At 38.5% G+C, this 26,996-nt stretch overlaps 1 protein-coding gene across 1 annotated transcript; it reads left to right on the forward strand.

Annotated features, from left to right (window-relative positions):
* The first annotated feature begins 7,517 nt into the window (after positions 1–7,517).
* igfn1.4 (immunoglobulin like and fibronectin type III domain containing 1, tandem duplicate 4) lies at positions 7,518–18,941 on the forward strand. The gene is made up of 20 exons (XM_029502782.1): positions 7,518–7,563; positions 9,303–9,425; positions 9,725–9,864; positions 10,581–10,680; positions 10,883–10,964; positions 11,047–11,239; positions 11,411–11,524; positions 11,664–11,832; positions 12,004–12,276; positions 14,791–14,906; positions 15,103–15,244; positions 15,356–15,649; positions 15,779–16,081; positions 16,419–16,598; positions 16,700–16,828; positions 16,918–16,997; positions 17,188–17,380; positions 17,934–18,230; positions 18,510–18,833; positions 18,937–18,941. Exons 1-20 carry the CDS (start codon positions 7,518–7,520, stop codon positions 18,939–18,941), a joined length of 3,303 nt encoding a protein of 1,100 aa, XP_029358642.1.
* The last annotated feature ends 8,055 nt before the right edge of the window (positions 18,942–26,996 follow it).

The following is a 26,996-nucleotide window of genomic DNA, read 5'->3' on the forward strand; positions in this document are numbered from 1 at the left end:
GATGAAGCTCTCACCCCAAACTCCTGAATTATGTTGTTCAATCACAATGCACAGCCAGTGGAGGCAGCCTCATGTTGAAACGCGTTATCTGATTGATGGTTCGATGCATTTGTGAATGTACTGTATTGATTTCTTTAAATAGACTTTGGTAGAGAAAATAATGGCGGAAACAAAAAAAGAAAAGAGAAATTCTTTATAACAAATTTTGAGGGCAGATTCAGATGATATTTAGATATATTTAAATTTATCTAATGCATGCAAAGTGGACTCTGAGGAAGGGCGTCTGCGATTCAACTTTTGCGATGCGCTACTCTTGCACTCAACCATGTTTATTTATTGACCCTTTTCCCCGACATATTTATTGGAGCTTCTGAAGTTAGTATCTCATGAAAAATTGAAATGAAATTAGAACAGTGTGTCTATGTTTTGTGTTTGAATTATTAATAACTGTGCCAAAATGTAAATAAAGTCAATCCGTTCAACTAAAAGTACAGTGTCTTATTACAGAGTTGAGCGTCTGTTAGTGTGTGATCAGGCTCATAATACTGCCACTCAGAGGCAGATGTTTTAAAGTCAATAAATACCAGGTTCCCCAGGGTTTAAGCAGTTAACATAAAGGGCAGCTGAAGCTGTTCAGCAATGTCATTAATTGAACTAATTGAAATGCTGACCATGTTGGTCCCACAGAAAACTCTGAGTTTCAGTTCCTGAGTTATTTTAATTAGAATTAAAAAAAAAAAAAAAAAAAAAAAAAAAAAGGCCTAGAGGTTATGTTGGACTCAAAGTTTGGCAATCACCAAACTAAAAGCATGCATCCACTGAGAATGCCTTCAGCGCATTTCAAGATAAATCATCCACATTTGGATATTTCAGTTTGTATAAACGAGTGAGACTGACAGACTATCATTACCATGATGTTATAAGGATCTCTGAGCATTTAAACATGCAGCCTGGCTATTAAAAAAAAATAAAAAATTCTGTGCTCCAAGATATGAATATACAGATTACAGTAGCCTTGTCTCCATCTATATTAATTGTTCCATTCAGGAGGATTGGACATTTTGAAGTGATAAATTAACAAAGAATATTTGTTGAGCACATTTAACCTGGATTTGTCCACGACATGGCGCGTTTGGTGCAGTCTGTCAGTTTAGCACGAAGTCACACCGTGCAGTGAGGCATTTATTGTGCCTTTCATTTTTGTGCTTCCACATGCAACGCTTCCGCTTCGCCAACTGTCACATGGCTTCAAATTCCTCTTTTACTGCAAGCATGTGTTTGCGCACTTTCAGCGGCTATTGCAAGTCTATTATAGAAGGTCATAAATGATAACATTTCATGTGCATGACCAAGCGTGACCTTGCAAACAACTGCACATCTTCCCGTGTAAATTCTGGGGACACACTAATATTGTCAGTAGCCACATGAGATCCTGTTATTAGTGACATAACTCTTTACTGGGAGTTTACTATGGGCTTTGACATTTAAAATCCTCTCACCACATACCGACAGCGTTCGCATTGTAGCGATACTCAGAACAACAGTATACATAAGCCAATATAGTATTGACCGTTAAGTTTAAAATACCTAAAGAGTTTTCTTTAATTTGGCGAATTAAAAGACTCTTTATTCTTTTGCCCTCCATCCAAAAAATTGAAAAAGAAAAACATATGGATGCTGTAAGTGTTTAAAATACTTAGCCAGCCATTTTCAGCCTTTTCTGTGAAATTTAATGAGGAGTGTTATATTGAATCGATGCAATGTGAACAGTGGAAATAAGAAATAAAAAAAAGTCTGAAAGCCTGCAGGCATTTGTATATTTTGTATGGGATTACGTCATGGAAGTTTCTTTCTCCATCATTGTTTTGCATGGCAGAATTCAAAGCTCCTGACTTCAGTGACCCTTCGTAAATGCCTTCAAGAACACCAAGTCTCTCATATCAGCTTCCCGTCCCTGAGCAAGGTCATAATTCCTGGGTCAGAAGAGCCACTTTTATAACGCTGCTCGATATATATCCACAAAAAACAAACAAAAACAAAGAAACCCAACCATAGCTCTGTTATTGCTGAGATCAATGACTCAGTTATGGTTTAAAGTGCCATCAGGCTTGACTCCATGAGAAATCTGAATTATTCCTGACATTTACTGTACGCACATGCCCTGAAGGTGTGCACAAAGTACATTTCTCATTCTTTAAAAGCTATTTTTTCTGAGAGAAGTAAAAGCAAACGTCCTTGCTAACCAACGAACATTCATTCACTTTCTCATTCTGTCGGTACGTCTGTGTCAAATTATCTGCTATTGGATGTTGAAGGATTGGGCATAGTTAGACGACTGCTTATACTGTGCTCAACGTTATAATATGTGACTCCAACCTGCGACAAAGAAATGTCAGCTTGCCAGACAAATTGGCGTAAAACCTCGGAAAAACCAACCCAACCTCAGTTTTTTTTTTTTATTAATGTTAAAGCAGATTTACAGTGAAAAGCTAAAAGAACATTGTCTTCACAGACAGATGTGAAGTGACAGATCTTTACGCTGCTTTTCCCAGAATTATTTAAAACTATTTGATCAACCTAATGAAGTTGAGACGCCCCAAAATAAATATGAGGCTGCCCTACAGCAGTTTTGGACACCACACCAGCGATAATTTGCTTTCTTCTGCTTTATTATTAGGAGAGAAAGTTCACCAAGTGATATTCTTACACTATTTCACAGGATAGATCGAAAGCAAAGGTTAAAATGAATATTGAATTAGATGAGGAATGTTGCTGATTAAATATATCTGTATGTTAGATCTGTAATCTCATTTCTAATAAATCTGTGATCAAAAGGACAGTTTATGAGATTAAGCACTTCTGTAAGGATCCTATGCTCACACTGCTAACCATTTATAATTTTTACAGTTGCTATTCAAGGCCGCTCAGAGACCCCCAATAAACACATTGTATTTTTAGTTGGTGTCAATAGGCGTCATTAGTATATCTAAACATTAATGCGATGTTTTATTGTTCTCATAATTTAATAGGAGTGTCAACACGAGCATACTTGGTTGTCAACATGAAGCTCTTACTTCAGATTTCTTCTTTCTTTCAGCTCTGCAGTCCAACTACAGCGAAACTGACTGGCACAACTGACGAATGTGAAACACAAAACATACCTCAATTTCAAGTTTGCCGGCCAAAATTCAGGCAGCGAAAACTGTAAATGGTAAGACAGAAGGTTGAGGATACCGACCGAGAGGAGGAAACACTGCCAACTTAAAAATGAAATGTCACACAGATACACACATCTTAATGGACAACATACGGACCGTGGGTAGAAATGATGACATAAAAAAAAAAAAAGAGGGAGAGACTTAATATGATTTTTCAGACAGGAAATCCATCTTGGTTAACCTTCCTGAGGACGCTCATGCATTTTTATTTTTTTTTTATTATTATTATTTTTTTTTTAAACAAGAAGCCACAGTAACGGTCACTTTATGCCAAAAGACAAAAAAGCAATCCCCTTTCTTGGCAGGCACTACGTCTGACAACGTGGGTGCTTGTCGCAGAGTCGTTGGCATTCCTGTAAGGATTTAATAGCTTGTAGAGCAGGGAGGCAACACTCAAATATCTGACAGGGAAGCAGAACCACTCAAAAGGATCACAGGAGTACTGAGGTAAGTCCATCATTCCTCTGAGACTTAGATGGAGGCGAGATGATTGTAGTGTTTAACACCAAACTAATCCCAACTAATTCATTCTTAATATCAGGTCCAGGGCGAGTTGAGTTAATGTGCCTGAAGCGTTATTAGCCTATAAACACAAATAAGCTGCCTTCTTTGGTGATGTGACACAGTGCAGGTTTTCTTTTTTTCAATTTCATGACCAGTTCTGCTGCTGTAATTTTCACGCTGTGTGTTTAAGTAGAAGTCTTTAGGTTGCCTGTACAGCTTTCTTTAGTATAAAAGATGCATATACTGTATTCACTAAGGACACTTACAAAAGCGGTTTAAATTAAAACCTGAAGTTGATTTGAACCTCCTCTGTGCGTGCATTCTTAAAGATCACCAAGGTGAGTTTTCCAAAGACTTATTTGTCATTTTTAGTCATCTGACAGCTCTTAAAAAAAAGAAAAAAGAGATTGATTTAAAATAAAAAAAAAGAAATTATGAGCTTATTTTTGTTAGTCTTAGCTCTGAGTTTTAAAATCACTATCCACTTTCTGCTTCATCTATTCACTGAAAGCCATAAGATCTGTCTATGACTCAGGGAGAGGATGAACCCACCAAATTAAGAAAAAGTGCACCTCAGCTACTGCCTATGAACAGCATCAACGTTAACGCCGTAGATAGACACCTGCTTTCCCAACACGCCCTTCGTCATGTCTGCCTTTTAATCACTTTTATGATGCTTCCAGCCTCTGCAAATGCTGTCCCGTGCTGGATTTCAGCTCTGGTCACATGAAAGCCATAAAAAACATCTCTCACAGCTATGAGGCAGTTAGTGTAGGACACTGTCAGAAGCCAAGTACACAGAAGAAGTTTTAAAAAAAGTGTGAACGGGAAGCTTTAATTTGTATTAACAACAATATTGTGACATTTGTACAATCTGCATTTTAGAGCCAACGGTGATTGCATGCACTTTCTAATCAGCGGGAGTGCTCATCATATTTACCCCCAAGTGTAGTTAGAGCATATTTAGCCGTGACATTTTGCTGTAAAATAATAGTTACTGCTGAAGAACATAACTGAGGTCTTTCTGCTTTTTGCTTTGTTAACAAACCAACTCAGCGCGTTGAGAGTACGACTTATCAGTAGTTGGGATGTGACAATAACCAATTACAGACCTTTTCCTTAACCTCAGATTGAGGTGGATCGAGACAGCAGGTCACTGTAGTACAGGTCATTCATCATGCCAGAAGTTGATTTACAAGCATATTAAGATGTTTGAGATGGGATGCTGCTAGTTTTATGTGGCAAGTGACCTATCACATGGCCGACCACTTTTCTCATCTTCCAACAGCCGTGGAGCATCGACATCCCAGAATATCACGCGCCTTCATCATGTGGTATTTGTTTTATGCAAATACTACGCATAAGAGAGCCTGTGAGCAGCTAAACATCTGACGAATCATTCCCTACGACACAAACAGCTTTGCAACAGTATTGTAGAACTTTCAATTATGTTGCTAAATTGCACATTGTTGTTCATTTAGGCTAATTAAAGAAACAAAGAAGAACGGCGACAAATTCAGATTCAAGCTCTTCAATTTGGTTTCAATTAGAAAACGTCGCAAAACTATAACAGTATATTTAAAATATACTGCACAGTTTGGTAGCTTCAATGACATATTTAGCACTAAAACGGTTTAATGCTACCCAACAGCAGGAAGTAATAGCTTATCAACTCTGCATAGAGCTAAAGGGAATGTAATCAGATAGCAAGTCAGTTGGTCATGTCTGCATGTTTACCTTGAGCTGTAACGTGCTCTACAACGTACAGTGACTCCTCTATTTTTACAACCTGCTCTGCAGAAATTCGGTGAGAAACAATCCACAATCCAGTCATACATTAACACAGTCATGCATGTGCAGACAGCTCAAATAGTCTGGATCGGCTGGGAACAGAGTCTAACACAGCCAACGAGGCCCAGTGATGTGGAGTTATAGTTCCTGCTGACCTTGTGATATGAAATAGTTCTGGAGGAAAGAGCTGCAGCATGAATTTTGTTTAGTTTAATTTCATTTTGACTTACTTTTCCCGAAAACTGTCCAACTTTTGGCCCCTAAATTGCACGAATCGATTTTCAGTGAATTAGTTACAAATATGTTACATGATTCTGTGTGGTACAGACAAGAATCAATATTTTTGAAAGATGAGCTTCTCCAAACTAAAGCTGTAAACCAAACCACAAACAGTGCAAAGTGTGTGGGGGTGGGGGGGGGATTTGTGCTGTGGCAAGAAAATATATATAGCAAATTCTTATTTTTATTATTATTATTAATGTTATTATTATTATTATTATTATTGTTATTATTATTATTATTATATAAACACAGGCATAGGTGAGGTTACCGGAGTATGAGAAATTCATAATTGACTGAGAAGTCATGTTTGTATTCAGAGTGTGACTATGTTGCAGATGATGAATTCAAAGTACTGGGAAGGGCTCAGTGAGTGTAGAGCAAATATCTAAACTTGACACTAGGCTGTACCAAAGACTTAACTCATAGTATCTCCCATGAAAATTTAGACAACAGCATATTTAATCAGCATTGATTTAAAAAGAAAACAAACAAAAAACTATGAATATTCCTGATATGGGTTTAACCGACAGGTTTGTGTCCCAAACAGAGTTATAATCAAGGGGAGATAACCAGATATAGAATGGAGGCAGATCAATTCGATTCCTCAGTCATTCAAAGTTGTTATTATTATTATTATTATGCCAAGCATGTAGCTGGCTTTCTAAACAGTGACATTTCTGCAAACCCCCAAGTCAGTACAACATGGAATCCATTACAATCAATGCTCTATCCTGTGTCATTTCAGTTAAGTGACATTTGTCATTCTAAATTTAGTAACCATGTGGGTAATAAAAGATTGCTATATACAGGCAGAGATCCGTGGCAGAAATGGAACTGACAGATCATTAAAAAAAAAAAAAAAAATGTTCATTTATAAGCATGTAATCAGTTGAACATTGAGCCAGCGTGTTGAAGCTTAGAAAGACAACAAAAACTCTTGAATAATGGCAGTTTAAGGCTGGTAAGAAATGATATCATGTGGTTGAAATTCAACACTCTGGGTCTAATTTTAAGAGGATTTTATTTTTAGGGAATGTGATAACCCGCAGCGTGCAGCAGGCAGTTGCACGGCATGCAGCCACAGATGATCATGTCTATATGTCTTTTACAATATCACTGAGTGTCTGCATTTGAGAATCAAATTTAATGTTTGGTTGATTTTTTTTTTTTTCTTTTATTATTATTTATCTTGTTTACATTTACTTTGGCACATGTTTCGGCAAAGCTGCACCTAATCTGAATGATTTACTGTGTTGAAGTATTCAGTCGCTCCAGGAGGTTGGGATTATCCAAATCACAGTAATTAATACAAATTAAACTAATCTTAGCACTACTCAAGGAGGTTGGTAAATTTATATCATCTCCGGAATAATTCAGCACAAAATTAAAATGCTGATACTGGAAGAGGGAACAGCTCTTACACAATCCAATGAAGAAACTGCCAAAGCAGAATCAAATCGCACCTCTCAAAACTTCTCAGAAGTTACTTTCTTGCCATGAGTGCACTCCTCTCAATCTGAGACCTAAGCTTAACTGAATCCCTAAGAAACAGTCGTTTCCATCATACTTGAAAGCTAATGGATTATTAATTGTTTCCTGGAAGAATAAAAAGTCTTCCCTGCTATTTGATTACATCAGTAGAGCCGCAACTACTGAACTTAACTGCCCTCCATTATCTATTTCAGTTCTTGCGGAATCCGTCGCGGTATCAAAGGATCTACAATGTTAAGAAGATCAAAAGTGACAGGTGGGACTGCCACTGGTCAAGGTGAGCACAGAAAAGTGATCTTATTTTCTGCAGAAGGCATCAAAGAAGAACATCCCATCACAAGCTAGTGTGTGGTGTTTATTATCGCTGTTATTGAAAGTAACTTAGTGGATTTTACAAAATTCATTTCTAAAAAGGAACCTTTAATTTAATTTGTTTTTTGTTCTGCTATAACATGTACCAAAATTTCATTACTTGCAGTAACCTACTTAGGAATTTTGGATTAAGTTGACGTTCTTCATCTTTGGATTTGCATTTATCTTAGTAGGCAAAGAAAAAGTAATAAGATAACATTTCCAGATCAGAGTCTGACAGAATTAAGAGAATGAGGAGAATGACACTTTCAGACTTTGACTGTGATACCGTTTAAATTGATTTTATAAAAAAGAAAAAAGTCCAATCTTAAATTTATACCACTGCGCCAGCATATACTCTATTCTAGGTTAAAAGGAGTTCATAAACTAATACGAACATGAGCACCAGAACCTTGTATTTTTAACACACATTTGTGTGGTGCAACACAACACATCATGTACTGCTGCAACCTGATACGGATGACACTGTTGACAGAGTTTCCAAACATATTACATTATTTAACCAGTCATTGGCGTGACTTCAGCCTCAACCGCCAGCTCGTTCTACCCAGCTGTTCACAGCACAGCAAATGCTTTTTCTGTATTTAATTTTCCACTTTCCAGTGAAATTATTTTAATGTAATCTATAATCCAATGCTGACATGTGCTGCATATGCTCTTTAACATGTGCCTCATCAGGCCCTGATGCAGAGAAATACAACGGTGGATGAAGCTTAGGGGGCAACAGACAAGCCTTTGAGCAGAGGTTTTTCCCTCCCTACTGCAGGAGAAGGCATGAAGAACTGATATGCGATGAATTTATCAATAAACTTTACGTGTGCTTATATTGCACAGAGGTGGACAACTTCACTACTTGAGAAAAAGTACAGATACTCCTTGTCAAATATTACTCCAATACAAGTAAAAGTAGCTTCATCAAAATATTACTTGAGTAATATACCCCCCCCCCCCCCCCCCCCCCCCCCCCCCCCCCCCAGAGGAAAGCAGAGGAATTTATTGAAGTTGTTGGCGTTATTTTTGCACTTTTTGACAAAGATATTGACGGTAAATTTAGAAGAGCACACATAAGGACCGGGACATTGCTCGTTAATGTTTTGTTTTTTTTGTGCAGAAAGGCAGACCTGTATTCAGCTGTGCGTGCTACAAAAACAATTACAATTAAAACAATGAACAAGTAATGTTAGAGTAGTGCAAAAGTAGCAAGTAATGAGAGCATCAATAAAAATGTAGAGGAGTGAAAAGTACAATATTTGACCTTCAAATGTAGTGAAGTGAAAGTAAAAGCATCCCCCAAAGATAATACTCAGGTAAAGTACAGATACTCAAGGAAATTTACTTTGTCACTGCCAACCCCTGATATTGCACATACATATGTAGGTGCATCAATACAAGTCTGCTGAATTTCGGGCATGTATGCCTGAGAGAGATAATAAAAGAAAAATGTTATTGAAATGCAAATATACTACGGTTGAGCCACATTTGTACTGTCCAGATGTAAACGACGATAAATTAATTAATATTAAACGTTCTCACATGTCATGCCTTGGAATGAGCCACAGCATGGTAAACGGAGCGATGATTTGCTATTTCTCTGTTCAACACTAAAAATGTTTTATCGCTGACTTCCGTTTCCACTGCCCACAGTGGGGATCAGGAAAAAATCTAAGGTCCCCGGGGTGATGATTACACAGTTTATTGAGACTATGCCAGAGGGAAAAAGCCACCCAGACTTCACTCGCAAGCCAATTGCTTTGACCATCCAAGAAGGTAGGGCTGTCAGCAAAAAAATTATTTTATACATAAATATTACAATATGTTCCCAGGTAGAATTTATACGATTCTGCATAATGGATTAGAACCATGAATCCTGTGCAAAGGCAGCGGCTGCAGAGAGCTGCCATTCAACTCCATGACTCTTGTGTCAGTCAGATAAAATTAAACATTCACTGACTTTTTAAAACCAAGGTCTGCAATGAGAGAAGGGTATAAGCAGTGTATGTTGCTTAAAGAGTAAGAGATGACCTTAGCATGGCTTTTTCGTTGTTGCTTTTGTTTTCCTGTTGCAGGAAAATTTGCTTTTTTTAAAGCCATTGTCACTGGAGACCCAAAGCCAACAGTAACATGGAGCAGAAATAATGGAGACGTTTCTGATACATCAAGATACCAGGCCAAATATGATCCCACTTCCAATGAGCATACATTTGAGGCAAGTGATACGGGCTATCAAATCACAGTGGTACTATGCAGCATCGGGCCACATTGTAAAGGAACTATAGAAATAGCGCAGAGGAAAATGTATAAATAGAAAGAGAGAAGAGTCAGAGTTGGTAACGTGAAGGTCATTCGGATTTCCAACCCACCGTCTTCCTTTCCAATAACACTTTATACAACAAGAGGCTTCAACACGTCCCAAATAAAATGCACTTCAGCCAAAAGTCAGTTTCATCAAATGGGCCGGACAGCAGATCCCGCCAACTCGTTGCTGTTTCAGGCTGAAAATGTCAAATAAAAAGGCATGGAGTTACACATGAGGAGGCCATCTGTCCTATCAGCCTGTAACTAGTCTACAGGATTTCAATCAGACTGCTCTGTCTGTCAGGTACAACATGTCAGAAGCACCTATATATTTCTATTCCAGTTGACTCGCTTCTTCTTGGTATTGATTTCCAAAGACGGGTACTTGAACCCGATGCTTGAACTGAATGCATCTAGAGTTACCTGAGGTACAGAGAAAGATAGTGAAATAGATTCTCTGGAAAGATAATCCCTGATAAACCCTGGTTAACAAGCAGTTGGTTAGAGGTATCACAAAAAAAAAAATCCAGAGGCACCAGTGGCTATATATATATATATATGTCATACATAACTAACCAACTAACTTAACACTTTCTTCACCCATTTGATCCATTACATACCTTTCAGATGCCGAATGTTATGCCAGATCAAGCTGATACGTATAAGTGCTTTGCCACAAATGAATTTGGACAAGCCATGGTCACAGTTCTGCTGAATGTTATTGAAGGTGAGGCTGCTTGCTTTTTTTTCTGCGGATCACAAATTTGTACAAGTGAAACATTCCCCCAAACCTACTTTCAATAAAGTGTACTCAAATTCAAATGTGATAATTCTGCTTCTACCCTCGAGTGTATTGCGCTCATTTCAATGCTCAGCACCACTCAGCAGTCTCTGTATGATGCTTAATTACATCTCATGTCTGCTTTCAGTCGGCTACAAAAAGGACAGAGCCCAGCAACGAGCATCAGATGCCATGGATGGGGACTTTAAGACGGTACTAAAAAGGAAAAGGTGGGTTTGAGTTACTGATTTTGTGATGTCCTGTGAAGGTTTGAAAAGCAGATTAACTGACTGACCCAATTTGGATTTCTAGTAAAATTCGCCCCAAATCAGAGGAGCCTGAGAAAAAAGACGGGGAGATTGATCCAAAATTTTGGGAGCTCTTACTTAGCGCTGATAAAAAGGACTATGAGAGAATCTGTTCAGAGTTTGGTGTTACTGACTTTCGTTGGATGCTCAAGAAACTGAATGAAATGAAGAAGGAAAGGGAGGAAGAACAAGCCGCAGTAAGAGATTTGGATGACTGAATTTTAATTTTTGTCTGCTTTTATTCTGATAATGTGAATATGCACACTTGGATCATTATTGAAAAAGCTACTTGTACTAACCAAAGATTTTTTTCTGCCACTATTAATTTCAAATGCTCTTGGTAATTTCTCATTCTGCTCTTGTCCCAGTTTGTCAAAAGCCTGTCAAACCTGAAACATATTCAGGTCAATGCAGATGGGACTGCATCCTTTGAGATCGACATGGACCTTCTGGACCCAAGCAGCAGGATCTTTCTATACAAGGTTAGCGTGGGGAAAAAAAGTTATTCTTCTGGCAGCCTCTACATAATGATGCATTTTGGGAGTTACCCAAAGAAATCAGTAGGCATCATTCGAGTATCAACTATCCCATGAGGAAATTAAAGTTAATATTTCCCCGCAGGACGGTGAAATGATTCCTTATACGAAGGAGCTGGGAGATAAGATGAAGCACAGTCTGAAACAAATAGGGAAAAAGTATATTTTCAGTTTGAGGGACCTTCTGCCCGAGGATGCTGGGCTGTACCAGTTGGATGTAGAGGATGTGAATATGTTTTCCACTGATTTTCGAAGTGAGTTTTACACTCGCACACATGACATCGTTGTTTAATCATAGCAAAGAATAATAGAGAGTAAGCCCTTGACGGATATGACAACATTTTCCAGTTTTGTTTTAATTATCTTCACCCATAAAAATTTTGCTAACAAGCGTAAGATAAAACTCATTGCTTGTTATATTTCAGTCCCCATGGTGGATTTCCTGGTCAAAATTCAGGAGGTGAAGGCAATGGAGAGAGAAGATGCCGTATTTGAGTGCGTCCTGTCAAATCCCTTTTCTAAGATTTTGTGGTTTGGAAAAAACCTGCCACTGGAACAAGGGGATAAATATGATATTGAGGTCTCAGAGGACAAGCTCATTCACAGGCTGGTGGTCAAAGACTGCATGGTGGTAGACAAAGGAATTTACTCTGCCTGTGCAGGCATAAAATCCTGCAATGCATGGCTTGTCGTTGAAGGTAAGAGTTACCCCATCGAGAGACAAACTAATAATAATCCATACTGGAAAATGATAACAAGTCGTAGTGGAATATACATTTCAATTATCGTTACTCTTTATGACATGATGTGGCATTTTTACATCCAAATTAGCTGACAAAAATGCACAAAAGGGCAAAAAATCAGCAAGGAAAACAACCCGGGCAGGGGGATCTGGAGTAGACTTGGAGAAGGTTGCCCAGGAGCAGACAGCAAAGTTAGAGAAGGAGAGAGAAGAAAGAAAGGAGCAAATTAAAGCAGCTAAAGAAGCTGCAGTAGCTGCTCCTCCACCTGAACCCTCTGCAGCTCCACCTGGAACCCCTGCAGCTCCTGAACCCCCTAAAGCACCATCTGCACCTCCGGCACAGAAACGCCCAAAACCAAGTAAGAGCACAGACTGTAAGGTTTATTAAACCTGAAGATGAATTCATAAACAAAGTCATGTTAGACACAAAAGGTCCATTGATCCTGATACTTTAGGGATTCCTTTTTCATTTTACTATGTTCACATTGAATCTATTTTAGTTCCTATTTTTGTCTCAGAGAAACTAGTTGCTCTGTGAAGTCAAATAATCATTCTCATATTCATGTTAGCTAAACAAATATGCCAAAACATGTTCCCTTACACTTTTCTTAGACACACATGAAGGTTAATTAAAGAACCAGACATTTGAAGGCATCACCTTGGACTCGGGGGAATTATGAGAGACACTTCGTACAATTTTTTTTTTTTTTTCTTTTGGACATTTTATTGACCAATCAATGACTCCATTCTAAGAAAAATTTTGATAAAATAAAAATCAAGTACAGTCCTAAAAAATTGCAATAAGGTGAATCTTTTTTGCATCTATTTGTATCTAATGATAAAATGTTGATACTTTTGATGGCTCACAGAAGCATCAAACCAATCAGCAGCGGCGGCTCAACCGGTTGTGGAGAAACTGAGCGATGGTAAGAAGCTTCAATCGTTTTGGGTGCAGCTAAATTTGAATATGACAGTAGCTTGGCATATAAGGTCTTCAGTTGTTTGTCTTCTCTGATGAAAGGGTTGTCGTCGTTGAGGTCTGTGTAATATTTTGACATTAATTTCAAGTTGTCTTGTGTTGTCAGCTCATTACATGATTGGCTGCTTCTTTACGGTCTGATATTTTGTAATGGTACTTCATTGATTTGTCAAAATGTCAGTTTTTGTGGTTTGGAAAAAATTTTGCATATTGAAACAAAAACACTAAGTGTACCAGCTAGTAATTTAGAGGACACTGATTATTGCCCTCACCACCAGACCAGTGCTTTTACATGTTTTAGCCCATTTTTATGCACATCACATCAGACTACAGCGCTAGAGGCAACTGACAGGAGAGTAATGTCAGTAAATTGCTAAAACTTCCACAGAACAAACCAGAAAATGGTCTCACACTTCGACAGCCTTCAAAACATCTGATTATTCAAATACATTCAAGTGTTGCTTATTCCAACAATTAGGAAAAAAAAAAAAATCTAAAATGTTCTCATGCTGTCTGAAATCGCCGATAGGTCTTTCAGACAAAACGTCACCAGCAGCTGAAGATTCGGAAAGCGGTAAGAGAAGTAAGAGAGACAAAAGTGGAGCGTAGAAAATTGAGGGAGTAATTCCCTGAATCAAGTTTTAAGGACTGATTGTTGTCATTGCTGTCATTCACTCAGCCGGAGACGCCAGCAGTCAACCACATGCAGATGCAGGAGGTGGTACGGCGGTCATTTACTGCATTATCACAAGACTAATCATAGACCGAAAAAATAACTTCCTCTTCGCTTTAGAGCTTTAAAATTAACAGCTGATTTGAATAATTCCTTTGTAGAGTCTAAAGAAATTATTCTGTTCTCTGTCACATCTTAATCCTGCAAATTCACCATAGTTGCTCCAATACCAACACATTTATGGGAAGGTATGAAATAACATCAGTTTCATTCTTACCACACTTAACATACTACTGAACCAAAGAGCTACTGTGCACCGAACAAACGTGTTCATGGTCATGTTGTGAGATTATCGGCTTTCTGTGGACACTTGAGCACAGTTTACATACATAAGCAGCTTTACATTATGCTGCTTGTAACTGTAATTGCTTTCGATGTACTTAACTTGCTTTGTGTTGTCATTTCTGTCTAACATTAATTTTCTAAGCGGATAACACTGATGTAGTATGGAAGTCATGCATTCTATTAGTTATTAGATGATGATGTGGAGGCCTGCACAATGCCTTGAAAAGTTGTGATACTATCACTAAGCACACAGTATGATTATTTTTTTTTTTATCCAAAATAACTATCACATTGTTCACAGGAAACCGCTGATCTTGACGAACAATGCAACTACTTTAGTTCAATATACATTTTAATAATTAGAAATCAGAATGTGCGTAGATAATTCACTAATTCTTCTGTAATATATGCACACTGGAAACTGCAATGATGAACATGCAAAGTGGAGTTACTGTTTTTCTATTGTTGCCCAGAGCCTGGAATTACCAGTGGACTCTCTGATGTTTATGCTCGTCGTGAAAATCCAGCCGAATTAAATGTGAGAATGAATGTGGACCGTGAAGGCTCCTGGTTCAAAGACGGAGAGCAGGTACAGTCTATAAACGTCTACAGTTAAATGTCCAACTTTCTCAATTTGCTAATTTAAGTCACACTTAAATAGAAGCCACTAAGTGCAACATTATGACTGCTTTAGATTTCCTTCTGGATTTTGTAATTTCGTTTTTTGTTTTTTTTTTAAAAAAAAAAAAGGTATATAAACCTACTTTTCCCTTTTGAATTTCTAGTTAAACTCAAGTCCCGGAATCAACATAACCAAAGAGGGAACTTCTCACACACTGACAATTAAAAGCTGCAGAGACAATGACTCTGGTCTTTATCGTTTTTTATCAGGGGAACTAAATACACAAGGAAAGGTCACTGTTGGAGGTATAATCTATTTCCTGTTATTGCACGACAACTTTGAAATGAGGAGAGTGTTTCTGTAAATTAGACTGAATTACACTTTGTGTGTTCTTGTTTTTTTTTTTTTTTAAATAGAGATACCTGAATTTGACCCGGACGACCTTCACAAATTCTCTAAACCTGTGACAGTCAGAGTGGGGCAGAACGCTGCTTTCAAGATGCCCTTTGCTCCCCAGGAGTCTTTGGTGGTCAGCTGGTTGAAGGATGGTGCTGAGATCAAAGACGGAGGGGGCGTAAAGATTGTGAGGGAGCCCAATCACAGCCGGCTGCTGCTCAGAGACTGCCTGCGGACAGACACAGGAGAAATTAAGATCCAACTCAAAAACCCATTTGGGGCTGTGGAGGCCACATCTCAGCTTATTGTGCTTGGTAAAAAAAAAAAGAAAAGAAGAATCTAATAAGTTTGAAATACAAAGACACTTACACCGTGCTAGGCTTCATCATTGTGCTACTACACTTAAAATCTCACAAGGTCGTCCCCCCCCCTACCCCAAACAGATCGTCCAAGCCCACCAGAGGGTCCGGTGGAGACTGTTGAAACCAGCTCATCTATAATTGAGATCAAATGGAACCCTCCCAAAGATGACGGCGGCTCAGCTGTCACCAACTATATCACTGAGCGGCAGCATGCGGGACAGGCTCTGTGGACAAAGCTCGGCGACGTCTCAGCTGACCGGACCTCCTTCAGAGACAGGAATGTGACTCATGGAAAGAAATACAACTACCGCGTCTATGCAGAAAACCCTGAGGGTGTCAGCGACGCCCTAGAGACAGCTTATAGCATTATGGCTGGCATAATGAGTGAGCACAGAAAAGAGAAAAAGAAAAAAAAAAAAAAAGCTAATTTAGCACTCCTCAGCAAAAGCATGTTAATCTCCCTCAGGTTGTAATAAATGAAAATAGCTTTGGATGGGTTTTTTTTTCCAGTTGTTTCAAACTGTTCATCATCAATGCTACAGTACGTAGCTGCAGTAGAAAGCCTCTCTTTTATAATTTTTACAATTGATGTTCTAGCTCCAAGAGGAATTGTTTGCAATATATTGCAGAATTGTGTTGCAGATGTTCTCCTTGACTTTATTTATTTCTTAATTATAAATTATGAGCTTCTCAATTGATCAGGGCGCTTGTCGTTCCTTAGTACTCTCCGGCCCTCCTGGTGCCCCCAAAGTGGTGAGTGCCTCTAAGAACTGCATCAATTTGACCTGGACGCCTCCGGAGAACGACAGAGGAGTCCCGATCGTCGGCTATCAAGTGGAAAAACGAAAGAAGGACACACATCAGTGGATCGCCCTGAACGCACTTAATGAACCAATTGAGGGTTTGTTGGAAAACAACAATATACCGTTATACGTGGATAAAAAGAAAATTTGGGTTCTTTTTCCTGACATTTCCCTGCTTCTTCATTGATCTTATGTCTAGATGTGAAATATGCAGCTAAAGACATTACTGAGGGAGCAGAGTATGAGTTCAGGGTTGCAGCAATCAATGAGTCAGGACCTGGAGATCCCAGCCCTCCATCTGAAATGGTTTGCGCAAAAAATCCCAACAGTAAGTATTCAGTACACTGTCTGTGCATATTATTGATTTCCTTTATTGCTGTAGCCACACATTGTTTGTTTCCTGTGTTTTCCATCTAGTGAGACCTCATTTCAAAGACCCAGAGGACTTTGTTGTTGTCATAGCGGGGAATTCTGCTAGAGTCAAAATTTCCTATGAGGTATGATTCAGACTCAAAACTGGTTGGCAGTCATTCTCTCTAGGTCCAAATCTAAAATCAATCTTCCAAATTCTTTCCCTTATGTTGGATTTCATACCCTCATTGCAGTCATGTCATGCCGCATTTCAGAGTGACATGACTGCGTACGCCTCAGAGTTTTATCTGATTTATCTGATTTTCATATCTCCAGGCTGAACCTCCTCCTCAGATCACCTGGCTGAAAGATGATGAACCAATATCTCAGTGGATTAACGTCATCAATACTGAGGGAATGTCTCAGCTTGTTATTCCTTCATCAAAGCGCTCAGATTCAGCCATCTACACAATCAAAGCCAAAAACTCTGTGGGTGAAGCTTCATTTGACATTGAGGTTAGAGTCACAGGTAAGAACAAGTGATGCTATGATTAATGCAAAAAAAAAAAAAAAAAATTGCACTGAAGATTTTTGGTGCCATTAATGTTGTGTTACTATTACCCACATGTAACAACCAGGTGCTCAAATGGGGAATTCATTAAATTGCAATATGTTTGTCTGGTTAGGGAACCTCAGCTGCATTAACACTGGACAACAGGAGATAGATGATAATTTAACAATTAAATGCCAATAACACCCAAATGTACTGGACGCAGTGTGAAACCTTAATTAACCTTGAATATTTTTGAACAGCATGAGAAACATAATTCTTTCTGTAATAGGATGCGATTAACGTAGAGCAGCTGTTAAATTAAGACGCAATCCTGATTATAATTTTTTTTTTTTTTTTTAACTCAGACTAAAATGTCTCCAAAGTATGATAAGATTACTTAAGAAAACAAATTAATGGATTAATTAATTCCTCCAAAAAAAAAAAAAGAGAAAACAGGACTAATGTTTGAGCAACAGATTCCTTCCTTTCTTCGTGGAAGTAATCTGCATCATATTGGACTTGTTGCCAGATGAACCCAAAACTCCCGGGCCAGTGGAGTTGGAGCAAACAGTTGAAGGCAAAGTGGTGGTGTCGTGGGCCCCCTCCCCAGACCAGGAGCTCGATGACCGCCTGTACTATGTGGTGTCTCAATGTGACTCCAACACCAGGGTGTGGAAGACCGTAGGAGACCGTCTGTTCACAAACACATACACAGCCAACAATATTCTTCCAGGGATAGAGTATCATTTCCAGATTTATGCCAAGAATGATGTGGGCCTCTCTGATCCGTCTGAGTCACCTACATGGGGAGCCAACAGCAACAGAGGTGCGTTGCCAAGCAGGTGTTCCTCAGTTATAACTGGTCATAGAAGATGGACATCATGAGGGAGTGTGTCAAATTTATGGACATCAGAATTCATTAAAAAATCCCCATTTATTAGTAATCGGTAATAGGTAGCTCTGCTTAAATGTAGCCCATTCAATAATCTTACATTTTAAGATTATAAAGATTATAAATTTAAAATGTAACTTCCTAAATATTTTTGGATTCTTCTTGATATGATCACCGTCACCTGAACATGTTCTTTGGTTTTTCCCATTTAAGTTCAAATGACAAATGGAGCCAATTCGACAGAGGTCTGCTTTGAGAGGCCTCCATCCATCTTGGTGCCTCTGAAGGTCCACATGCCACCCAAAGGTTACCAACTTTTCATGACCTGCGCCGTTCGAGGATGCCCGACACCCACAGTATCGTGGTACCTGGACGACGTGTGCATCAACTCGGACAGCAACTACTACCTCACCAACTCGTTTGGGGTGTGCTCCTTGTATATCATCAGAGTCCGGCCAAAGGACAGCGGTGAATACAAGGTTGTTGCAGTAAACTCTTTCGGCAAAGCTGAGTGTTCTACTAAACTCATTGTTAGAGGTGAGATTTATTTTTATTTATTTATTTTTTTTCAAAAATAAATGAGCACATACTATAATTTATGCCTACGATGATTATTTTTCTTTCTGCTTTTCCTCAACAGATTAAAATAGGACAAAGGGGTCTGCAACTTTTCATGTTGGGGACTTATATAATGAAGAATAAGGAACTGGAGTGTTGTAGTTTACTGGGAAGCCGAAGAATGCTTTACTGTAAAACAAAGTGGTTGAAACCAGTGAAAAGTTAAATGTTCTCTACTGCAAGAAATCAAGAATAAAAACGAGGCATCCGTGTAATGTGCTTCTTTAAGTCATTTAGTCAGTGGATTCATTTTTCTCAAATACTATTCACTATCACTATATATAGTATATATACTATATATATTCAATATCACACTATATAGTATATACTAATACTATATAACAGAAAGAAACTCAGTAGCCATTATTCATGCAACAAATGTTTCCAGCAGCACATGCCTGCAATATCTGAGCGTAGGACACCACACATACAGCAGTACTACTTTAGGTGTTGAGGGCCCATTTTCATTGCTTCTCCATACATGTCCATCTGAGCTCCCAGTAAATTGTCTATAAAAAGGGATCCTCAGCTGGAAATGAATCCTTTTAACATTTACCATCAAATAAACAATCATTAAAAGGAAGACGTGACTCTTACGAAACTGTGTATAGATCTCAAAGACAGACTCATACACACATTCATATTTAATATATTATACTGAAAGGCCCAGACCGACACAAATCAAGGCCACGCTGTGCTTGTGGATCTGACCTCCTCACTAAACTCATTCCCAGTGTGCCTGATGATGTTACAATTACCGATTCGAGTGAAGTAAAGCGGCAACACTCTTCCGATGACGCTGAGTTCTGAAGTAAACACACTTGCTTACCTCATTAGCTCTGCCGGGTCAGAGGGTGACATGCATGTTTATTCTCCACTCGTGTCATCAGGCCTCTCTCACAGTTATGCACAGTCGCTTTTATGAGGTCAAGGTGACAATGCAAACTGTCTGGACAAATCGTGCTTGTTTAACCTCTGACAATGTGAACCCAAAATCATGTTTAGTACATTTAGTACAACGCACTGCCATCATCATGAGCAATCATCTTTTTATAATGCCATCAGTAACCCTGCGTGACTCTCCGAAAACCACAAGCATGCTGCGAGAATTTCCGCTGATACTTTTGGAGGCTAATTGGAAGCGCCAATTCATTTATATCAACCGGAGATTATTTTAAGAATGAAATGTCTCATGTTAATATTTATTGTCCAATAAAGTCCACAGTAGAGTGATCGTATTACTAGAGACCTTATGAAGTTGCCAATCGAAAGCTGAAGGTTAGATGCTTTGACTCATGTTATTGTGACTCCACATATCAAAAAGCCTCAATGATCTGGAATCTGGAATCTGGAAAAGTAACAGCCATGACTAACACACTTGATATTCAACATATTTTGCAGTACTCCTAAGAGTATCATTTACATTTTACAGAGTGCAACAACATGCGACACTGCTGCTGTTTTTATATTGTCGACAGCAATGGCAGGAAACTGGTTACTGGATGTGTCTGATAGCAGATTAAATGAACAGTCATAATGTATTTCCAGTACCAGCTGCAAAGCGATCGCTTTCATAGGGATGGGTAAGACGAACCGTCGCCCCTCACCACAGCTGCATTATGAATTTTTGCCAACTACATTTCGGCCATGTATGGGTTTTTATGAACTCCAAAGTTTTATCACCAAACATAAAGGGGTGTCGCCTTTGAAATATTGGACAGGGAGAGTGTACAAGCTGAGGACGCGCAGCCGAACGTAGACGACAACGAATTGGAAGTAAGTCAGATCTTCTTTTTTTTTTTTTTTTTTTTTTTTATTTGTCTTATGTCCCATGCAAATATCTCTCGACAAATTAATCAAATAAAGAACAAAAAGGGATGATACAGTGGGTCCACGTGGCCATGTAAAGTGTTACTATTGTGAGATTATTAAGGACAGCAGAAATACATCACTTCCTCAGAGATGCAAACCTTTAAAATGAAAAAGGTTGGTGGCCCTCACAAACTTCTCAACTCTATGAATGTTTGATGGACTAATTCACCAGTTTCTTTTCAACAAAATCAGCAGTATGAGTGTTTGGTAGATTTCTGAATGCAATTATTTATTCAAGAGTGCTGTTTCAAAGAAGAAGAAGAAAAAAAAACAAAAAAACAACTCAATTCCAAACGCAAACGGTTTGTGACACGGTAGCAGAATTTACATGTTGATACCTCGACTGTTTTTTTTTGTGTGTGTTTTATTTATTATTATCATTATTATTATTATTATTAAGCTACCCAGGGACACCATAGAGCATTTTAGATGGCATTCCTGGGATTATGCTGTAATTGTGATACGATAGATTTCAACATTACATTTCATTTAGGAGTATTACTCTCCCAACTGGCTTTCCGTGACTAACATGGGATTTAGCTGGAGCCCTTTTTTATGGCTTGGAGATGTTCAAGGTCAGATATTATTTTTCACATTTTCATTTTATGTGTCATGTATTAAAAATGAAAAGACCACTTAAAAAGCCTTATGGCCATAATCTTGATATGCCACCCATTTTGCTTTAATTAAAAGCCTCACAATTTGGCAGATACCAAGAAATTCACTCAACTAACTCAAACAGGAGAAAAAAAAAATCCCACTTCGGACCTAATGTTTCCAACAGTCAGTAGGTCAAAGTCATCTCCAGCTCAGTAAAAACAAATTGTGGCTCTTTATTTTGTTTTTTGTTGCCTTTTTTCCCAGATTAGTTGATTTAGTAGACAGTTAATGGTCTTTTACCTTAACCAAGCACAAAATAGTACATTTGAGTGCTCAGGATAATCAGTTTGATAACAGATTTTCCTTCTCTGTATCTTGCTGGTTGTTATCAACCAGACACCTACTGAAAATCAATTTGCTCTCCATAAGCTTTTTAGGATTTGTGGCACCAAAGAGATTTACAGATATGCACATTGGCTTAACAATTTGATGCAAAAGACATTCTGCTCTTGTCTATCTTTGGACCATGAGCAGTAAAATGTCTGCCACTTGACTCCCCAGGCAGTTGGGCGGTCAGCCATTAGGTGGGATTTCACATTCCCCACGTATAGTACAGTGTCCCAGCATGTCTCCAGCTATCTCCTCCGTGGGTCAAACAGTCAGTCATGGCATCCCCACTTTCATGGGCTGATGTCATTCAGAGACATAGGTGATACTTGAGGAGAAGACCCAGGGAAGGGTCCCTCAACCTTTTCTGACCCCATTTTTTGGTTTCCCAGCTTCTCATCACCCATCAGCATTTAGGTGAGAGCTGCACCCCTAAAGAAGTTGAGTCATGTGATGCTGACTATATGGGACTGTGGAGGGATCTCGCAGTGAATTAAATATAATGTTCTGTAGAGGGGGTCCAGAGGCCACATCAGAAATTAAGCTAAACTATCTATCTACCTCTGTGGAGATATCTGAAAATGACTAAGTTTAAATACCTTTTTAAAAGCAAAACTGCAAAAAATATATACATCACACAGCCCTGACAGTTGTTCTTTGTGTTTCAGCTGCACAGAGATCACATTCTTATATAGCAACCAATCGATACCACTGCAATGAGTTCAAACACCAACCACAACCCAAATGCCACAGGTAAGTAAAGTGTGTTTTTTTTTTTTTTAGTTGCACACTGATTTGTAGTATCAACCTGGGAATAACTCAGTTGCTCAGTACTGACAATGCTGTACATCAACACCTAATAAATACATTTCTACGTATTGAAGGACACTGAAAAAGAAAGTGGCTGCAGATTTTATCCATCTGGAGGTTTGTTTTTTTTTTTTCCCATGATGACGATCTGCCAACAGAAGCAGTTTGATTGCTTGATTGCAACAAAGGGGAAAGCAAAAAAAATGTGATAAAAATGTAAGAACCTCCTTTAAAACATTTCAACTTCATTGTTTTTGCATTTGAAGTGGTGGGAAGTGCACCATGGATATATGAAGGTCAAGGAGTGCCACACATTTCATTACACCGACAAGATGCACTTGTTCTGAAGCCTAGTGTTGGTGGCTCAGAGTGATTTATGATCGGACTATCAGCTTTATACAGCCAACAGAATCTCACTGAAGGTGTCCTCAACTCTGCCGGTGTCCAAATCCTACACCAGTGGTCTGCAGGAACAAATATCGAACTGCAGTCCTACTAGACGTGGATTATGTGTGAATCTGTGCTTGAAGAACGAGGCTACAAGAAACTTGCCTGCAGACGATACAAAAGTGTAAACCAACTGCTTGAGAAACAGCACATACAGTCTGATGAATATTCAATTCATGACCTCCATAAGTGGAGTACGGCTGCAAGGAAATGAAGAAAGAGTAATATTAAAGTTATTCCCATAGAGTGATAAAATAAACCACCACTTGAAATGACTGAAGGTCTGGGCAAATGCTTCACTACAGAGACAGGAAAATCTGATTTTCCATCTTAAACTTCACAGTTGAGATGCATTCTCACATTGTATAAAGTATTTTCATTTCATGCCACTGAATTAAGAAGAATGCGTTTTGGTTTTGTTTTTTCTGTTAAATCTATGTGTCCTGTGAGTTTTGTTGACCACGGTAGATGACTACGAGGTGAAGCTAAGACATCAGAAAAAATTTGGTTTGTTGGCAGAACATTCATATTTATTTGGTTCACCAGAAAAATCATATGTAAACCAATGAACAGCTTGGTCTTTAACTCGCCATTAATAACCATAATAATACCAAGTTTGCATTTTTGCCATCTAAGAGGTACAAATTTACTTTTGAACTTGTAGTTTGAAGCGAACTGAATTGAGAAACTGAATATTAGAATAGAAATAATTAGAAATATAACCAGCAACATAAACAAAAAGGTGCTAACAACACCAGCCTGTCTGATAGTTCCTGATATTGAATCACAACATTCCTCAGAGTCATTTTCTGACTGAGTCCAACCATCTTTCTGTCTCCACAGCTTACTCAGTATAAAGAGCAAGAGTTCGCAATAGCACAGCCACGACCAGTTACAGTCCACGAAACAGCATGTAGCAACTACACTAACATTTCTGCAACACCTTCTAGTCACTAGTCTCTCTGATGTTTCCTCTAAACATCTTGATGATCTAAAAGGCCTGATTGAGATTTACCAATGAAGGGCGTAACAATAGATGTGCTTCAAACCCCAGCTTGTGTTTTTTTGTCATGTTTATGTGAGCAAAAGCATAGATTACAAAGTGTCTGCAGAATAACTTTGACAAAAACTCATAAAAAAAAAGGTTCCACTGCTGAATTAAATTTAATAAAATCATATAGATGTGCCTCGAGAAAAGGCCAGAAAATGTCTGTCTCTCAACATATTTCACTGTCCTCTAGACGACCCGTCTTCAGGCTTCTAGGAAATTAAACAATACCTCAACTTGCACAACTAAAAAGATTAACCCATTTTGAAAGACTGGCCCAGTAGAACGGTTTTCGGCATCCAGCTCCAGGAGCTACATATGGCTTCATTCAAATTTTGAAGATGCAAATCTATTGCGATAGATCAAATTGAGGGTAGATGTATCAGGCTGTTCAAGTTATGTCATTGCAATGAAAAACAGCTTGTGTGTGCCCAACAACCGAACAGATTCTGAGAAATTGTCCTCAAAAACCAGTTTTCAGCCAGAACTACAATCGAACATCATAACAACTCCTAGAAATGCCACATAGTTTAATTTGTACACGCCGTCACGACCTGTAAGGCAGAATCGAACACACAGCAGTTTGGTCATTTAATGTTTAATTTATATGTGTGAGGCAGCAAGAAAGTGATGTTAAATGTTTGTTAACGTCCCAAAGTGACTGAAGCAGCTCTGCGTCATAATGAGCCATGAAGCTCGTACAGGAAAAAAACTGTAATAGTAGCAGAGTAACAGATGGTGGGATTGAGTTTATGATTTCAGCAGCTGTTGAATGAACTTGTGTTGTCTAGTGAGTCACCCTACACTTGAAACTTTAGAGAAAGCTGTAAATTTTTTTTTTTTTTTTTTAAATATGTCATCCATCTCTCTACAGACCAAAAGGAAAAAAAAATTTCACGTTACACTTACATTACATTCGTTCCAGCCTTTTCTCAAAGTGTCAGAGAAACTTCTCACAGCATATTTAAGGAAACTTTCTCTTCACACAATTTACATATTAAAGACATATTCACAGCCTGACCTTTTGTGAATGTCCTTACAACTGCAGAGCTGCTGCTAAAATGTAACAAAAGCTGTGCATTCGCCAAGCGTGCACAGGAATATAAACTAATTGAGAAAACACATCGTGCTTGTATTTTTAAAGACATGTATTTAGACAGATCTGTTATCCAATGCAATGCAATGATGGAGTCGCTGCGATGGTTGAAAGAAAGGAAATATTGACCTCTTGTGAAATTCTGTTGTAACTGCAACCAAAAAGCAAAAGCACTTCTACTGTGAAGACGTCAACAATGACCATGTACAGAAAACATAACCCGTTTATTTCACAGGCTTGGATTGAAATGGAAATCTATTTACTACAGTGACCCGAGACATTGGTCAATAAAAACTGGATTTGTTGGTATATTTTTAGCCATATCAAATTTCATGATTTCATTCAGAGAACTTTATTTTTTTCTCTCATTTTATTTTTTATTAAATAACCTTGTGAAATATCAAGCATTCATAATATCCACTTTTGTGTTCCCTGGAGTCTTTGGTTAAATTTATGGGGTCGTTAAAATATAATTTTCTGGTCCAAACAGTGGCTATCAAAAAACGGTCCAGAGTTCCTGGCGTAACGATCACTCAGCATGTTGAGCAACTGCCTTTAGGCAAGTCAACACCCGACTTCACCCGAAAGCCGATGACTACAACTGTTCATGAAGGTAAAGAAAATTTCGTAAAACTGTGATTTAAATAACAGCCCAAAAATATTCACACCTGGTTCTTCCCTCCCCTCCCCGTCCTTTTTAGGTAAAAGAGCATTTTTCAAAGCCATGGTTAGTGGAGAGCCAGCACCCACTGTCACCTGGGAGCGTAACAAGGGCGATGTTAATGACCCAGAAAAGTACAAGACAAGATATGATGGAAGAACCCGGGAGCACATTTTAGAGGTGAAAAAAAAAAAAAAAAAAACTGTACTTGCATAAATTGCCCCACCTCTCATAAAAAACAAACACATCACAACCCACAGTTTCTGCACTGAATTTTAAATTAACAAGGTGAACCAAAGTCAAGCACTTACACAGAGGTTTATCCTCGGTGCTGGAAGCGCAGCCTTCAAATGACAATATTGTTTTATCAGATAGTCCATGTAACACCAGAGGAAGCTGACACATACAGGTGCTTGGCCACCAATGAATACGGAAGGGCCTCCTGCAACTCAAACCTCAATGTTATTGAAGGTAAGAGACAGATTTATAAAGCAAAATATAAGGGGTGAATTAAATCAAACTAGTATGTTGCAGCTCTAACTACTAACTTGGTTTCTTTCAGGTGGCTATAAAAAGAAAAGCCAAGCAGGTATGAACATAACCTCATGACCTCCGTCTTCTCTTCCTACTATCTAAATATCAAGTTTCTTTGTTTTTACTTGAATTAAGATTTAACTATGAAAACCAGTAAATATGATCCTATTAAAGTCCTATTAAAAATGTATTTCACATTCAGGGTTTATATTTTCGACAAAACTGGACTGTGGACAGAGTTTGAATAAATATAATAGCAGGATTATTGGATATTTTCAATTTCAATCGCTTCTTTCATTCAGGAAATGCAGCAGGACCACAAGATTTCAGGTCGATGCTTAAGAAAACGTGAGTAAGATCTGACCAGCAGTCCTTATCTGAATGTTCCCTCTGACTTTCGTGCCTCTTCCTCCCTGTATGTTTCTGAACGAAAAGCAAGTTCAAGTTAGAGTTTGGTTGTGTTAATTGCGTATTCCCTAAAACACATCCCTCTGTTTCAGTGTTGTTGTCACCAGAAAAAAGCAGCTGCCGCCACAAAAGGAAGGGGAAATCGATCCTAAGCTCTGGGAACTGCTTCTCAGTGCGTCAAAGAAAGATTATGAAAAGATTTGCTTGGAATTTGGCGTC

The sequence above is a fragment of the Echeneis naucrates genome, chromosome 5 (assembly GCF_900963305.1).
Source record: "Echeneis naucrates chromosome 5, fEcheNa1.1, whole genome shotgun sequence".
NCBI classification, from domain to species: Eukaryota; Metazoa; Chordata; class Actinopteri; order Carangiformes; family Echeneidae; genus Echeneis; species Echeneis naucrates.